At 50.9% G+C, this 17420-nt stretch overlaps 5 protein-coding genes across 5 annotated transcripts; 2 read left to right on the top strand and 3 right to left on the bottom strand.

Moving 5' to 3' along the window:
- Window positions 1–365: 365 nt before the first annotated feature.
- Window positions 366–2078, top strand: J4E87_005304 (uncharacterized protein; the record flags this gene model as incomplete). The annotated part of the gene is made up of 4 exons (XM_049376917.1): window positions 366–396; window positions 449–1114; window positions 1391–1726; window positions 1954–2078. The coding sequence occupies 4 exons, from the start codon at window positions 366–368 to the stop codon at window positions 2076–2078; spliced, it is 1158 nt and encodes a 385-aa protein (XP_049233142.1).
- A 61-nt stretch (window positions 2079–2139) lies between these two features.
- Window positions 2140–5091, bottom strand: J4E87_005303 (uncharacterized protein; the record flags this gene model as incomplete). The annotated part of the gene is made up of 6 exons (XM_049376916.1): window positions 2140–2389; window positions 2437–2586; window positions 2695–3201; window positions 3261–4572; window positions 4918–5011; window positions 5062–5091. The coding sequence occupies 6 exons, from the start codon at window positions 5089–5091 to the stop codon at window positions 2140–2142; spliced, it is 2343 nt and encodes a 780-aa protein (XP_049233141.1).
- A 3057-nt stretch (window positions 5092–8148) lies between these two features.
- J4E87_005302 (uncharacterized protein) lies at window positions 8149–8686 on the top strand (the record flags this gene model as incomplete). Its single annotated transcript, XM_049376915.1, has 2 exons — window positions 8149–8152; window positions 8214–8686. The coding sequence occupies 2 exons, from the start codon at window positions 8149–8151 to the stop codon at window positions 8684–8686; spliced, it is 477 nt and encodes a 158-aa protein (XP_049233140.1).
- A 1512-nt stretch (window positions 8687–10198) lies between these two features.
- On the bottom strand, window positions 10199–10918 carry J4E87_005301 (uncharacterized protein; the record flags this gene model as incomplete). The annotated part of the gene is made up of 2 exons (XM_049376914.1): window positions 10199–10296; window positions 10423–10918. 2 exons carry the CDS (start codon window positions 10916–10918, stop codon window positions 10199–10201), a joined length of 594 nt encoding a protein of 197 aa, XP_049233139.1.
- An 895-nt stretch (window positions 10919–11813) lies between these two features.
- J4E87_005300 (uncharacterized protein) lies at window positions 11814–16864 on the bottom strand (the record flags this gene model as incomplete). Its single annotated transcript, XM_049376913.1, has 3 exons — window positions 11814–14482; window positions 14537–16481; window positions 16643–16864. 3 exons carry the CDS (start codon window positions 16862–16864, stop codon window positions 11814–11816), a joined length of 4836 nt encoding a protein of 1611 aa, XP_049233138.1.
- Between the last annotated feature and the right edge of the window lie 556 nt (window positions 16865–17420).

Here is a 17420-nt window from a genome sequence, read left to right as displayed (position 1 = left end):
AGATCGATGAATCGTATCCAGCGTAATTGTATTGGCGGCGTTCTGAACATTGCGCAATGTATGGTGGTTCGACAGGAGTCCTGTAGGCGTAGATCTAGGCCTCCCCACTCAAGACTCCGGGGCTGTCGCGAGTTTGCCTGCCGCTACAAGTCGCGCTACCGAGATGAGGCTTGCCTGCACTGCTTGATTTACGCATTCAGCTGAAGGCGGCTGCAGGCCAAGCCCCATGGCACTGCATCAAAAGACGCACTTGTGATTTCACATCGTTCTGATTTATTCCGCAGCCTTGCACGGTATGTGTCTGGCATCTCAATGTTCAAAGACCCAAAGCTGTCGTTCACATCGTATCCTACGGTATCACCAGCATGCCAGGTTCTCCGGCGAAGGTTCATGATGGTAAGTAGTTGCAGCTTTACATATACCTGCCTCTTTGCTTACGTGATCTTAGAGCCTCCATATGTATCCCTCTGTAAAGAGAACCTTGCGATCGCCCATGAAGATCCCTTGTTCAGTGCACCGCATCTGGAAGACTTCCTTGAGTACCTGTCAGAATCGTCATCCCAATGGCCTCGCGGACCTTATACGGAAGACGCACCCTTCGCCTGGTCGTACTTGATTCCGGAAACTGGCGCTCTTAAGCTCTCTCCGCAGTCCAGGTCAAAGGATTTCGATCCGGTTCGAAAGGTCCCAAAAGACTCCAGAGACCACGAATTGCTCTTCATCAACGGTCACCCTTCCCCTGGTTGGCTCAACGCCATTGGATACAAGTACGACGTCGACATGCACTTTTTCCAGCAGCATTTGAGTTCAATCAGACCCTCTGTGCATGCTGATGTATATGCCGAACCTTCACTACCTTCTAGCTCTCGCCACATCCTCAAGCTCAAGATACCAACTGTCGGCTATCTTGAGGGTATAGGAAGTTTGCTCGAGGATATGCCCAGCGCCCGATTGCTACTTGCCGAGAGCCTCAGACAGCAAGTTCTAAGCAATGCTCAAAACCACCCTGTTGGGCGGCCTATCATCCGGAGTGTGTATCTGCATGACCTCGAGCGGTTCACTTTATTGCAGGAGGTTTCCATCTGCTTGCTTCTAAGGAATGATATCTGGACAGGTAAGGTTCGTCCATCTATTGCACATGTTGGGTGCTGACAAAGTAAAGTACTCGTCTGGACTGATGCTGGCGGTGACGACGGAGACCCTGATCTTCCATCCCTATTCGAGAAAGCATTTCAAAAGCCTAATGTCGTTCCCGAAATATGTCCCACTGTCTTCATCCGACCTAGAAGGCACGACCGGTCAGCATATTCGTTCGGTATTTCTTCCAAAGTGAGATTCAAGTCGACCCAGGTTTTCAATAATCTTCACACGGTGTACGGTATGACTCTAGATCCCAGAATTATGGGGCTGGATCCTTTCTACGCTATTAGCGAAGTGTATGCGTACGCTGCGGCTGCCGAGAGCCAATTTCTGAACATGATGAGGACCATTCTCGATAGGCGCATAAAGAGTATTGCGGGAGAGGACCTACAAAAGAAAGCCTCGATATCAGACGCGCTCCCCGAACGTATCAACCTACAACACGATCGTGCCATTCTCGACGCCCACTCTGATCGTATTAGCAATACCGTTTCATTCCTTAAAACAGCGGACGACCCGGTCTGGTTCCTCCCCTTCGATGACCATGCTCCAAACGAAGCCACAACAGCACGGGATACACTCTTACGTGATTTCCAGCATCTCCAGACGCAGGTTGTACAACTAATTCAGCTATGCGAGAGAGCTATGAGCATGGTTACTGAAAACGCGTCCTTGCTAGAGGCGAAAAGGTCGAACTTGCAATCAGAAGGCATTGAAAAGCTGACACGCTTGACGACAGTAATAACTCTGCTCTACGTGCCGCTTTCATTTGTATGCACCTTCTTTGGGATGAACTTCTCAGCCTTTGGGCAGGGCGATTTGAGCCTTTGGATTTGGGCCGCAGTCAGTGCTCCGGTCCTGTTGATTTCGCTGCTATATCTGAAGCGGAAGGCGAGTACAGAGTCTGCAAAGAAGAGGTCTTCGAAGAAATGGTATAAGTGGATTAAAAGACAACGATGAAGATCCGCCTTCACAACAAAGACCCGCGTATTTGTGTATCTACCGAGACCAGAATGCTACGTTTTTGTCAAAGTCCGCCTCTTTCGGCAACTTGCTCTTGAACTTCGCTTTCCTCGCCTCTTCCATATGCTTGCCATATAGTCTCTTGGCCTCTTCGTAGATCTTGTCAGCCTCTTCGGGCTTACCCTGACTTCGCAGTAGGATGCTCTCCAGGTTCGTGGTCCGTGCGAATTCCGGTTTGTAGTAAGACCGGGATCGGAAGACTTTCAGAGCGTCGTCAATGCGGTCGCTATTTCAGACTTAGTACATATGCGCATAGTTGTTATGGCTACGCACCGTGCTTGATCAAAGTCTTTAAGCTTGATGTACTGTCTGGCAAGACTGTGGCAAACATCCGCTGATCGGTGGTGATACTTGCCAATCGTTTTCTCGTAGTGTTCATATGCGCTTTTGTACCATCCCAGCGCTTGGTTTTCTTTCTCATTGCTGGTATCTTCGTAATACTGGCTGTCTCTGACATTGCCTATAGCATGAGCAATCCTGCCAGGTCTTCTTCAATTAGCATTGCCTATCAAACAAGAACATGCCGCTTACCCGAAACCCGTATCTTCCCCGGCGTCGGCCAGTTCCTTGTGGTACTCCCATGCATGTAACAGGGTCTCAGAAGCTTTCTCGTGGTCGCCTTCGGTCCATTGAGCTAAGCCAAGGTTGGCAGACGCCAGGAGATATATGGACTTCGCTATTGCCGACAAATCGCGGAAACGAGATGCTTGATCCCGCGCCGTTTCGAACAATGTCCAGGCCTCGTGAGTTTTGCCTATCATCATCTCCGCGATACCCATCTCGTTATTTGCTACCATCAACGCGTCGTATTCGTCTTCGCTCTGGGGCTTGGGGTACTTCTTTTCGGTCATATGCAAGAGATGCTTGTAGTGCTTGTGACAGGTGGCTGGCTCGTTGATCTCAGTAGCCACACAGCCAAGACTGGTGTGAATCTCGAACATGAGATCCTCGTCGCTATCCAAATGATTCTCGCAGACTGCAAGCGATGTGTCCAGTATTTCCTTGGCTTCTTGAGATCTCCCTCGTTCGTGGTCAAACCTGTGTTGATCAGACTTGGTCTTACCCAATAGCCGTGTACGCGAGAGGAAGTATCTTACCATCCAGCGCAATTCAACAGTCTCACAAAATCGATGCTTGCCACGTTCTTCTGGGCGTTTGATTCAAATTTGCCGTAATGGTACTGTAAGTTGACCACATGCGGATACAATTGTTCGGCTCGTGGCCAGTCTTTGCGATCGTAGTGCCAAAGTCTCTCCTTCCGGTTCCAGCGCGTGAGGAGCAGACTGATGGCAGCGTCAAAGGCTTCACGTTGTTCTCTCTCGTTCATTTTAGAACGTGACACATCCTGAACTACGCGGTGAACGCTCAATTGCGGTTTGGCCTGCTCTTCGACTTCTTCGGCAGGTTCACGTTGCGGATCTAGCCCCTCTTCATCGAGTCTGTGCTGTATTCCTGATGCTATGTCTTTCCCAGATGCTACTTTGGATGCCGGGCCTTCGGTTTGCTTTAGCTTGCTGCGATCCTCCTCAATTCTGACGAGTGATCGCCTCCAAAGTGCGTCGCGCGCCGCAACATAGTCGATCCAGGTCTTTGGGTAGTCGCCAGCCTTGACTTTTGCTGCACCCTTCGTCAGGACTTCTTCCTGAATATGGTCTGGGTCCAAGAAAGATAATACATTCATGACCATGCGAGCAGCTGGATCAAGCTTCTCTAGCATCCACACTGTGGCAGTTGTAGGTCGGTATTTACTGTTCCTGATCTCGCGTCTTCCTTCATGCAACTTGTGATGGTGGGCATCCTCATTGTACATCTTGAGCAGGTCGCTGAAGCTAGAAGATCCATCATTCATCATGCCAGCAAGTTGTGTGAGAAATAGCGGGTAACCTTCGATGCGGCGAGCAAGTTTGAGTGCTGCTTCGTCGCTATCAGGAGTATGTTTCTGCCTTGTCAGCCTGTACAGAAATTCTCGCGCTTCTTCTTCGGCGAAGGGGTCGAGCGGGATGTTGTGAGTAGAGTCATCATCGCCATCTGTACCAAAGTTAAGCGCCAGTCTATCAGCATGCGGCTTTCTACTCGTCATGAGAACAGAGCCAGCCCCATCCGGAGGCCAAAAGTCTTCCATGAGTCCGAAATCATCAACGTTGTCAAACACCAGTAGCCAACGAGCTTTGGGTGTTCGTGCCTCGTTCTGACTTCTGTATGTCTTGACTGGATTCGCAAGCCATTGAAGGACTAGGTCTCTACTCATCACTCGGTCCCTATCGTCCTTTGGCCCTTGTAATTTCAGCTTCAATGCCATTCTTCCAAAGCTGCTGGCCAGCTTCCCGGCGGTGTCTGCGTTCAACCAGAAGATGGCGTCAAATTCTTTCTGCCGAGTCTTGACATACTGATACGCGATGGATGTCTTGCCTATGGTCATTAGCCACGTTATGCGGACTCTGTTTGCTTACAAACCTATGCCTCCCATTCCTGACAAAGCCACGGTCTTGAGCTTTGGCATCACCTCGAGCTCGTCTCCCACCAGTAACCACCCGTCGATCTCGTTTAGCACTTTCTCTCTGCCGTAAAAGTTCCTCACGGCTACAGAATCGTCGAGTAGGTAACAAGGAAGATCTAGCGCACCCTGCATGGAAATCTCGCGCACGGGCTGATGTGGACGAGCCAGAGCGGAATTTGATGCAGAATGACTGTCATCTCGGCTTTATAGTGACACAAGCATCAGTATCTTTCTCGATCTGTGATAACATGACTTACGTGGCAGTTTCGCTCTTGTCGGTCTCCATAGACTCGATGCTGGGAGAATTATAGGGACGCGAGTTCGTGGACCGTTCAAGTGTACTAGATTCCACTGAGAATGGTGAGCTCTTGCGGAAAAGTCGACGTATAAGAGTGTCTTACCAATAGCACTCGATGCACTGGCTTTGTCATGATTCGCGCGGAGTGTTTCGTGACAAAACTTGATGAGCTCATTTCTGAATTCGTTGTTCTCGTTGAGTGCGCATAGCCCGTTGTGATCAGAATCGACCAGTACCACTTTCTCGTTGGACAGACTAGTGCGAGCTAATGAATCTGTACCCTGCAATCTGTGTTAGTTGATCACCAATCCATGGGAAGGGTTTGACTACCACAATGCATGTGCCCTCGCTTGCCGTCACGATTCCCAAAATTTTCTTCCTCTTTTTGCTCCTTCGTTGTTCTCTTGTTGACCGAACGGGTACAGAAAGATTTAGCGTCTGGAAATCTTCGGACCACGTAGCTAATCGATGTAGCTGGTTATCGTCTCTAAGGCCCTGAGACAATGATGACGTGTGAAGCTCAAGAATGGCTGGTACGTTTTCCCATTCCGACTTGTTGGTTTCCCGAAGATGAGGTGTTCCAAGAAAGACTATGCCTACGAGGCAGCTGAACAGATGTTTGGAGCTTTCGCTTCTTCGGCGGGCAAGCACAAGTAACTCATACACTATCAGCGGCGTGACTAATAAGTGGTTGTTGAACTGACTGACTCGCTTCAATATGATTCCACCTAGACTATGACACAAGAATACAAGAGGCCGCTGTTGTGCCTGCGTAATCTTTAAGCAGGCAAGATGTTACTTGGATACGCAAGACTAACGTTCCAACCATGAACAAAGTCGTCTAATACAGGGAGCAAGACTTTTGCCTGGGTACTCAGCTGCTCCCATTGATGTAGGTTCTCCAATGTCAATCGATGTTCAAGTACCGAAACTTGAATCTTTAAGGCCGGGTCGCCCGATTGCACAAGGTCGTGAACAAGCGATATTTGATGAGCTTTGCTCCATTCCTCAACCGGTGCATCGCCTATGCCAGGTATCACAAGAATGCTGTGTATCTATAAGCATAAAGTTGAGTGGTTGCAGGAGACATACTGAGCGTCAGGCTTGGATTTGTCCTGTGAAGTGCATCCTGGCCCAAGTAAATGGCGCAGGAAGCCCTCACCCATCGTTTGATACCGTAAAGCCGGATCTCTAGCGTTTCGCATAGTTTGGGTGGTATCGGAAGATGAACCATAACGTTTCTCAGCTTAACGTGTCGGCGATCGGTTGGGTGGTGTGGAGGACCCCAACCTCCAAGGTTGGCTGTGCTGCGCCAAGAATTAGAGGCTGCCCAGGTGTGGCCAGCGTCGTTGTTGCCTAGACGTGTGCGTATCGCTGTGCTACCTTGCAGCCCTGCGGCACGCAAGCCACGTCGACGCCGCAGGCAAAAGCAGGCAAACAGGTAAATGACGAGCGTGCGCTCGAAGCGGGGTACCCGTGCTCAGCCATGTTTCGTCTGGCTTGTCTTCGCAAACAGCGGTTGCGTACTACACAATTTACGACCCTCTTCGCTCGCGCCGCTGGAATGACAGCAGGGAAGAGGCCAGATGTCCCATGGGCAGACCGGGCGATTGCCAGCTGGAAGTCTAACCGAGAGTTTACCATCGGGGATAGTCGTTTCGTCACTAGGCCCACCGATCACGTAAGCTTGTCCCCCTCCACAACCACAGCGTAACAACGTCACTGACGACGACTAGCCTGCTGAATGGTTTCCAAAAGCGCTTGTGACAGTCATCAAGATCCTACCAGGCGACATCATTGACGCAGGATACCTCAGATCGCGCATACATCAATACATCAATGACTGCGATGTCTTCAGGCTAGATTTCTTGCACTGCATACAGTTCTCGGGTGCACTCAGGGAACAAGTTGATCTAAAACAAGATGCGGAGGCACAACTTCAGGAGTGGGGAAACTCTTGGATCAAGTTCGCTCCTACGAAGACAACACATGATGGTCCTCCGACGGGACCGTACGTTGCATTGCATGAGCAGATGCATCAGGTATGGCGAGTATATGATGACGACGCCAAAGCCTTTTTGGTTTCGACTTGGCCTACTGAGGAAGATGTGAAGTGAGTCTTTATAACCCATACTCTATGTTTCTACTCACCAGTTCTTCAGTCGATACGAGAGCAATGGCCTTGCAGGCAGAGCATTCACGTCTTTAGGTGTTGCTGTTCCTTCGAGACTCTATTTTAATAAGACTAAGGAACGGCCGCTCGACGGCGTTCGAATAGCCATCAAAGACATGTACCATCTCAATGGGCTTCGCACGTCAGTCTGCAACCGAGCATATTATGACCTCTACCCAGCGCAGACCGAGACTGCCGAGTCCGTCCGGCTTTTGACTTCTTTGGGAGCAATCGTAGTCGGAAAGACTCACCTAAGCTCTTTTGCATGGAAGGAAGAGCCCACAGAATGTATTGAGTACCCTGCGCCTTTCAATCCACGGGGTGACGGTTATCAATCGCCGGCAGGAAGCAGCAGTGGCAGTGGGGCGGCCATTGTATCTTACGAATGGCTTGACTTCACATTGGGTACTGACAGTAAGTCTATCATGTTTAGACGCCTTCTTGATCACCACTAACAGATGGCAAGCGACTGGAAGTGGAAGGCGACCCGCTCTATGGAATGGCTGCTTCGCTCTAAGACCTTCCGGAGGCAAATTACCTTGTGAAGGTATGGTCTTGACCTGCCCCAAGTTTGACTCACCATCCCTTTTTGGTCGAGATATCCAGACGTTCAAGGACTTCATCCAATCATGGTATGGAGCTTCCATCAAGAGCCATGATACACCCACCCGTCCTTGGAGGATTGTATATCCATTGGACTATCTGCCAGTAGGCAACACCGATCAGATGCGTGTATTCGATGAGTTTGTTGACGAGATGGCCGAATATCTCGGAGTCAAACCTGAGAAACTTTCCATTGCCGACACATGGGAGCAACACCCACCAGTCAAAGAGAGGAGCGTGTTGAAGTATATGGAGAATGTAAGTGCACGTGAGACTGTCAAGAACAAATAGCTAAATCGTGATCCAGGTCCAGGAACATGGCTTCTTCTACGAGCTCTATCATTGCTTTGATGAGTTTCGAGAAGACTATGGGAAAAAACACCGAAGAGATCCATTCCTCACGATGCCTCTAAAATGGGTGTGGTATGTACTTCAGACTGTCTAGATCTTATCCCAGGCTAACGATAGTAGGAGCATAGCGAGGCTTATTGACGAGTCGCAAAAGGATCGAGCATGGGAACATTATGCCGTATACAAAGATTGGTTCATCAGGAATATCCTTCGACCAGATGAGACAAGGACCATAGTAGTGTTGCCCATTGAGGAGCTCGAGCCGCGTTACAGGGATGTACCGCCAGATCAGCCTGTCGAAACCCCGAAAGGGATTAGCGTCTTATATCTGAGTCCCACGCTGGGCGCACCAGAGATTGTGGTTCCAGGCAAGCATTTCAAATACTGCCAAAAGCTCTCGCTAACCTTTACAGCTGGACAAATTCCATTCAATTCGCGTATCACTGGGCAACAAGAGTATCTGCCCATGGCAGTGTCTTTGCTGGGAGCCCCAGAAACCGACTTGGAACTGATCGAGATGACTGAGGGCTTTCTCAAGCATGCGAAAAGGTCTTCTCGGGTACAGACAGGAAGAACGATGTTCGGTGATAAGGAGAGATGATTGCCTGGCAAACTGTCACATGCCAGGGCAAGGTTCCCAGTATTGACCGCGAAGGGTAGGCTTGTGCCGGATGCCGCTTCTCTTCTGAACGGTCAGCATGTCATTTACTTTTAAGACCCGATCCCCGCACGCGTGCCGATCTTCATACCATCTCTACGCACGTCTACATGCAGACCTAGACACCACTGTGGCACGAGGGCTTGATCCGAAAGCCTCTCGCCCTATCAAGTCATTGCATCCTGCCATGTTGCGCGTGACGATAAGACGACAAACTGAGGAAGCTCGTTCTGATTGCCTGAGATGACTCGTGGCTTGATATGCATGCAATAAGCAAACCTGGTGATAATGCCAGCATGCACACCTCTTACAGCCTGACCCCGCACGAGGCTGAGGAAATTACCCCATTTTCGAGCATGATATGAAGGACGTGATTTTCGTAACGAAGGAGTTGTGCGCTTCCGCCTCCCACTGGTCCTGCCCCAAACCGTTTCACTTCGAGCAATCCATCGCTTAACGCCTGTATTTTGACCGTGTCGATCTTTTACTTACCGAATCTAGACGGCTAACAGTATGTTGTTGTGATCAGAAGAATGCTTCTCAATACGCGTGCTCACTTTAGATAGCTCATTACGGCAGCAGTCGCTACAAACGAAATCTTTACTTCAAACAAGATGACACCAATCAACTCACTCGCTCCCAAGTCCACCAGGGCTCAGCCTTGGAGGTCGATCTGGCCTGCCTCCATAGAGCGACAGGATAGCTTTCGTGGTCTTGGGTTCAAGAAAGGAGAAATCATCGTCGCCGACGGAAACGCTGGAAGTTTCTTCCCTCACGGAGAGTGGGAGGTGGAGCAGGAGTCGAGTCCGCGCAGCGCGCCGCATTGCCAGGACTAATGATAATGACCTATAAGAGATGAACTCTCAGCGCATATGAACTGTTGTTGCGCATGCAAAGATGGGCTGGCACTTTACGATATGAACGACTTTCATAGTTATAAGAGATTTTACCTGATTGGGGCCACCGGCCCACGAAGCCACATGCTTACATCAAGTGCGTCTGCTGTGACTTCCATGCGCAATCTCAGCCTCTGCATAGTACACCAGAGCCCTAACCTCAACGCTCTCTCTTGGAGGCTCAGAGGATGAACTAAGAGGGTTGGGGAATGCCGAGTGCGCGACGCCTTTGTCCGTTAGCCGTCGCTCAAAAGATGGTTCAAAGCTGCCCACCAGATATACCCGCGGGATCTGAGTCGGATTGCATGAAGACCCACATCTCATTCGGTTGTTGGTCGCTGAGATAGTACCATTTGTGACGGTCTGAACGATAAATCTGACGATTCTCCACCACGTACTCCGCATATACCAAGTCTGCGGGCTCTAAATCCGTGGAGGGTTCGAGGGTTCGTGCGTCGCAGAGTGCTAAGGGCCAGTCGCGAACTGGGCCTCGCAATGGTTTCCATGTGCTGCGGGTCTCGTTAGCTGACAAATTGAGAAATTTACGAGTTGTTGTCACTCACTTCACGCACTGCACCCGACCTTTCAGGAGCTTTTCTGCCTTCTCGTCGCCATTAAGCCGGCGGACCATGTCCGCAGCCCACGTTGCTGTAGTGTCTATTTGGCATCAGCTATACTATCAATAAACTGTGACGGCAGCGTCAGCTGTACCAACATGCGCCATTGAGGTAGGCTGATTCCATTGATAAGGTTCGCCGGTCGCGATAGGAAACTCAGGGTGACGCTTGCGCACCGTGTGTTCGAAGATCTGCACATGCGCTGCTCCGAGGAGCTCTCGTATGGTGTCGGCAATTTCGCTGAGATAGACCTGAACAATCTTTGCATCGTCCTCAAACTGCTCATACCTCATCTTAGACTCCATGTTTACTATTTTGAAGCCTTGTTCCTCGAGAGTAAAGTTGTTGATATTAGGCCGAGCATCTTCAATTTTGAGGTCTTCGCGGCGTTCGAGCTTGATGTTCGAGCGCTCAAATCCATCGGGGGGCTCAAATCGGAGTGAATATGGCTTTACAGTGGAGTATAGGTCGCTCCTCTGGAGGAAATGCATACTGGTTTCGATCATGCTGCGGGCTAAATCGAAGATGTTGCTCAGAGGATAATGGCCAGCAGTAACCGGGAAAACATCTTCTTCAAATCTGCGGAAGGCAGAGTGCTGAGTGGCAAATGCTGCTCCTAGATACGGACACTGGACCCGAACAGCTCTGGCACACGGCTTCATGGCGGTTTGCCACATGCTTCTGAATACCGATGCGATCTGCACTGTGGCTGGTACGAGCTACTCAGCCTGAGTTCTGCCATTACCCACACAGATTTTCGCAATGCCTCTGGTAACAGTATTTTGTTGGCAAGACTTGATCCGTTGCACACCGTAACGTTTTGATACATCTCAGCAGCGTTACTAGGAGGCTGTTCAAGCGTCTTGTCGCGCTTGACACATCATCCAAGGATTTGCAGCAAATGGGAATGTCCATGCAGCGGCTCAGACAACGGTGGACAAGATGAGAACTTGAGGAGCCTAGGTAGGTGTCAGCTAGCGCGGTTTGGGCGCGTGTAATAAATGTCATTAGTCAAAGTGTTGCGGAAGACGAGGCATCGATTGGTACCAAGCGAGACGCTGGAACTTCCAAGGGACTAGGAGCTACAAAATGTGACTGCCCACGACCTGAGAGGCTATTATGCTTAAGCGATCATGCAAGATCGATGATGGTGGGGCCAATACATGGGCGCGTCCGACCAAATTCTACTGTTTGCCTACATTACCGATATATCTTATCGATGCATGCATTCACGCGATGCTGATTTGGGAAATAGCGTCACGCCTATTACGTCGTGTAACATCCTTGGAGATCAGCCGTGCCGATGAGCAGGTTGCGAGATGCATGTTGCGCCTGGATCAGGTCTAGCGCAAAGACGCTGGCGGAGCCGCAGGCCGAGAGGGTTTTGGGTTTCCCCCAATCTGCCTAGGCATGGAGACATCGCGGTTCCTCGTCACAGTATGCTCAAGATTCTATAATAGAGTCACCTAATAGTATAGTAACACTGGCACTGGCCAAGCAATGCCCGTTTCGCTAATCCTGATTCTGACTTCATGGCTGCCACCTGTCGGCATGTTATCAACTCTCCAAATCATACAGCAAGCACCCTCCAGTCCTGAAATTGTACACGAAAGCCTTGCCTACAGCTCCTTCTCCATTTGTTCCACCTTCGCCCTTGTTCTCTACCCACTTCGCTCTATAACCCAACAGCAAGTCGTGCAGCTCTTGCAGGTATTTTCTCTCAGCAAGCGGCATCTTTTGTATGAAGTAACGCCACGAGTCCGGGTCGCTGAGACGCGTCTCCTTGAGCAAGTTCATGACCTCTTCTTTCGACTCGATGGCAGCGATGGGTGCGGATTGGAACGCGGAAAGGAGATCTGTCGATCGCGATTGTGCGGCTTCGACAATAGACCATTTGTTGCTCTTCTTGGATCGGTGCTGGGCGATAAGGACGTCGACGTTCGCTTTTGACGCGTTGGAAGTGTTGCTTGAGGTTGGTGGCGGAGCCTTGATGAGGCGGGCTGCGCTTCCTTCGCGTTCTTCGCGGTCTCGGAGCTCGTTGCGGAGGTAGTTGAGAAGATCGGTACTGCGCAAATCTGTGTCTTCTTTCTTTGCGATAGATTTGACCTTGAGCTCCGGCTTGTCAGGAGCGACGCCGTGTTTGATGACGATAACCCAGCTATGTCTGTCTTCGCGATAGTGACGTAGAATGTCTTCGATGGAGTGCGCATCGACGGCGAGTTCGGCGGTATAGCCATGGGCGATGAGGTCTGCTACCATCTTGATGCCGGTAGAGCGGAGAACGTTTGGATCGAAACTAGCGACTAGACAGTCGCAGCGTCGTGGCATCCAGGAGATCGATGGCGTGTCTTCTTCAGCGTGCTTCCGTAAGAACGTCGACTTCTCAGGTTTCTTGATATATCGGCTCATGGAGTTGACGAGTCTGTCCCACCCCAAGTTCACACCAACAGCGTGGTACGCAGCCGCTGGATGTGCGTGGCTCGAGCCTCTCGGACGGTACTCTTCGATCAGCTTGTCGTAGCGTCCACCCGCAGCAAGGACCTCCCTCTGCTTCGTGTCGAACAGGCATTGGAAGAGAATGCCACCCGAATAGAATTTCTCATTGAAGCTGCTCAGTACACTGATGTAGACCTTGCGCTTCACGCCCCATAACTTCATGTAATTGATGACAGAAGTTAGGTGTGCAAAGACGACGTGAGTCCGATCAAGGTACTTGGTGCCTTCAAATAGTCGCCGCAGCTTCGCAAAAGCCTTTTCTGGGGTGTCGCGCCAATCGAAGCGCGCTAGATCATCTAACGATGTTGATGGAATACCAATGTCGGAGGACCGTAATTCGTTGCGTATCAACTGCCAGTTGTTCTTTCCGATGTTCAGCTTACTAAGAACTGCCTTGACTGCCGCGCGCTTTGGGACACTGATTCTGCAGAATTCCATGATCATGTCTAACAGATCGGCGTGATTCAAGTGGAAGCACATCTGCGTTGATCGAAATGAAGGGAACTCATCAATGATTTCATCGACGACCTTGAGAACCTCTGCCTCCTTCAAAGTAAGGTCAAGCGTATCGTAGGACAATATATCGAAGTCTGCCTCGCCGTTACTACGTGGAGCACTTCCGGTGTAGTCGTCACGGTAGACATGACCGATCGTAAAAGTCTTCTCTAGGAACGCTCCACCTCGACCGATGCTACGTGCGTACGGCAATGTCAGATCGTAAGGTAGCTGGACTAGGGTTCCAGAAGGATCAAAAAGCTTGACGACCTTCGTGTCCGCATAATGGTCGGACCAGGGTAGTAGAACTTGACGTTGTATCTCAACAGCACCGTGGCTCCGGAAGACCATGGCCAATCTGTCCCTTACTAGATTCTGCAGAAGCACATCATTAGCCTTGATCTTCTGAGTGGTCGCGCTCAGATCCCATGCATGGTCCTTTGCTTGGGTATCGGGCTTTTGTGAGAAAAGAGCGGCCATCATCTTTGCATAGTGAGGCGAGTTCCGATCGGATAGGGCCTTGAGCGCTTCTTTGACGGCCTCGTCCTCCATCTGAGCGGGTACCTTGCCACTTCTCAAAAGCTCCGTACATCCGGGCCTCTCTGAAGGGCGATGGCTGATGAGAGACTTGATGATAGTACCCTGCAACGACTTTTCCGGCGTCTCGAACTCTTGCGGAAGATCGTGTTTCCGCTCGCGTAACGATCGGATGACTTTGTCGCGCTCCATGGCAGTTCTCAGGGGAAAGCACATCTCAAAGAAGATGATGCCCATGGAGTACATATCCACCTTGTTGTTGTAGTCGCCAATAACGGTCGAGCTGAGCTCAGGAGCAACATAAAGCGCAGTACCAACACTCCGCGTCATGTCGCCACCATCCTGTGTACCATTGGAGGGCTTTGTATCAGGCCTCTGATATTGGCCACTGGTGGCTAGTCCAAAATCGCCGATCTTAGGCACCTTGGCCATATCGATGAAGACGTTGTCAGGTTTGAGGTCACGATGGATAATACCGTGGCCATGGATGTGAGCGAGTCCTTCGAGAATTTGTCGGAACAATCTCCAGTACTCGTCTGGATCGTCATAAAGTCCGGTACGTATCAAATCTCGGAGTGTCTGCTTCTCGCAAAACTCCATTTGAATGTATAAGATTGACCTCGAGGGCTTTGCAGGTGTTGAGTCGGACATGGCGCGTTTCTTGACTGGCGAGAGTGGCCCTATGCTTGCCTCATCTTCTGCCTACAGTCAGCTTGTCGTATACATGACGCTCCATGTCATTGGCTGCTTACCTGAGTCGGAGCCAAAGATTACTGCACCGACGTCATCTTCCGATTCTGCGTCAGACCCAAATTCGATCTTGGGATATCCACTGGAGCTAATGAAGTCTAAACCACCAGTGCTTCTTCCGTGAGCGCCACCATCAGTCGTAGTCGTGCCTGGAGAGACGTCCGATTCCCAGTCAGACTCGTCGCCATCTGATGTTGCCGAGTCATAGTAATCATCCGCTTCGGCCTCTGGCCAGGCGGTGTAATAACGTACCACACAGCTGTGGTTTAGCCGCGAAAGTAGCATGACTTCGGAAAGAACTTCGCTTAACGCTGCAGCAGACTTCTGCTTGATTTTCTTGATAGCGTAAAGACGACCGTCGACTTTGTTGCGGGCCTTTACGACTTCGCCGTACCCGCCCTTGCCCAAGCGACCTTGTTCGGCCCAGTCATTCGCGTATCGTGAGTATGACGGAACAACACCAGAGGAAGACTCTCGTCGCAGCCTATACCGACCTAATGAAGTTGAAGAGTTCCTCGAACGTACGGGTGTGGAGGGTCGGTCGTATACGTCTACATCGTCGCGCAAGAACTCACATGGGATGAGGTCAAAGGCTGAGGATCGTTTCTTGGGGTCGGGCTTGAAGAACTTGCGCAGAACTTCTTGTAACGGTTCGGAGCAGCCAAGAATATCGGACAGTTCTTTGGGTGAATTGTACTTTTCAGGCACATCGAGGCCGAAGAGCATCTGAAGGAACGTGACGCCGAGATCCCATACATCCGTCTTGCGGGTGTGACGCGCATCCTGAGACAGCTCGGGCGCTATCCAGTAAAATGATCTTACAATTTTCATCGGCTGTTCATCCCAACACAAGCTTCGCAGATGATAAAGAGAGCCTTGAAAGCTGGCGTCGGCTAGCAATACTGTGATTCCACCACCGGGCGATCTCTTGAACAGGATGTTATGAGGATGAATGCGCTTATGGACTATGCCGTTGCGGTGGTAGAAGTCCAGTGCTTCTAGAAGCTCGATGGTCCAGGAACGAACTCTTGCGACTGGTAGGGGTCCATCGTCGGCGAGCCGCTCGCCTAGAGATCCTTTGTCGGCGTGATCCATGAGAATGCTAATCTCCCATCCTGAATCTGGTAGATGCTCTACTTTGAACTCCAGCACCGCCATGATGGCTCCTTGCCGCAGTCGCTTGAGCTCTTCCATCTCGTCTTCGAATTCCATAACGGCTTTTTTGAGCTGTGGGCCAGCAGCAGCGTTTCCGCCGCCCACCCGAGCACGTTTTAGTACTAATGTAAGCGTTGCTGTGCTTCCGGCCGGTTTTACCAACAGCTGTTCGGTCAAAGGGCCAGAACGCAAAGGAAGCGGATTCTCAACGCCACTGCATTGGATGGTCGTGTCTTCGTGTTGGATAACGATCGTCCTGTCGAATGAGATGTAGTTGTTACTCTCGGCGCTTGGGAAGTACGAAGGCGGAGTATTGGCGGATACACGGTGCTTCTTGCGCTTTGCCAACAGGTCTTTTCGGCGCATTTCGTCACCTACCATCTGCTGCAAAAGACGCTCCTCTTCAGCCTTCTCTTCGTCACGCTTCTTCTGTAACTCTTCCTCCTGTTGCTTTAGTTGTTCGACAGCAGCGGCTTCTTGTACTGCACGCTCGGCATCCAGATTCTCGTAGGTACCGTCCGTCTCGCGGACAGCGATCTCGTCCTCTAGTATCTCTTGAATGGCCGTCGCAATATCGTAGATCATCACCTCGCCTAGCAGTTCACGAGGTCGAGACTTGAGCAGGCCATAGAGCCTGTCCCACGTGCTTTTCCTAAGGCTGCCACAGTCCTCCAGTGAAAGTTCGGGCAGGGTCTTGGGGTAAGTAGCGGTAAGTTTCGCACAAAGCGTGATGGAGATCTTTTCGTTAGAGAAAGACGTCAACTTGACGCGCAATACGCGGTCTGTAGTTTTCTGCCATTTAGTTAGCGGAGGTTCAGTGATGAGTACTCTGGTTTTGCACAATTTGGATGCAAGACTTGAACACATCCTAAAGGGTACATTGTCGCAGGTCTCTCGGCCGTGTGGGCGTAGAACCCAAACGGCGACTCCAACGGTGAGGTGTCTGTACTTACGCTCCATGCTCCCTTGGCTTCTGATTCTTCATAGTCGTCCATGAACACAGCCTTCAAGACTTCGCGTTCATCTTCTTGTGCCTTCTCGTAGGTTTCCGAGGTGTGCGAGACCAGCGAAGGTCGCGGTTCCCCGAGCGGACTTGTTGGACCCATGTCATCATCTCCTGGCGTGGATGCATTGTGCGTTTGTTTCTTGTTCTTTGGTGTTCTTAGCGGTGCCATAGTGGGCTACTGGTGGTTGATTGAATAGGCCGTCATATAGTATGGGTATTGACGGAGAGACTAGCAGCCGTAGCCGCTGCCCTTCACACTGCAGACATCTCGATCTTAAAAAATTTGTAGTGAATGAAAAGTGATGAGAATGGCGATATGTAGAGACTTCGTGGCCAGCGCACGTCGAGTAGCGGTCGGTGGGGGCGATATGTTGGCGACGCCCCGCTACCCTTCCTTTCCGCGCCATCCCTGCAGGCGCCAGCAGAGCCGCCGGACGCGACTTCCTCATGTCTGGGGATCGACGAGCAGGCACAACAAACAGCACCGCACCTTCCCTTACCCTGACGATGCGCTAGCAGATTGTCGCATGCTATCCTGGAGGTGTCTGCGACTCATCTGGAACTAATCGAGGTGCACGAAAGCGTCCAGTCCACCTTCAGCCCTCGTTTTCTGCGAGTAAACAATCCGCCAAACAAACACACGGAAATATCCACACGGCGCATGCGATCCCTATCCTCCCACCAACCCTCTTAGTTCTCTTCTCGCCCCACGACGACAACCCACG

Source organism: Alternaria ethzedia (assembly GCF_023757985.1).
Source record: "Alternaria ethzedia strain BMP 0044 chromosome Unknown scaffold_11, whole genome shotgun sequence".
Classification (NCBI taxonomy): Eukaryota; Fungi; Ascomycota; class Dothideomycetes; order Pleosporales; family Pleosporaceae; genus Alternaria; species Alternaria ethzedia.
The sequence above is the reverse complement of the archived record's forward strand: the minus strand, read 5'-3'. Positions and strand labels throughout refer to the sequence as shown.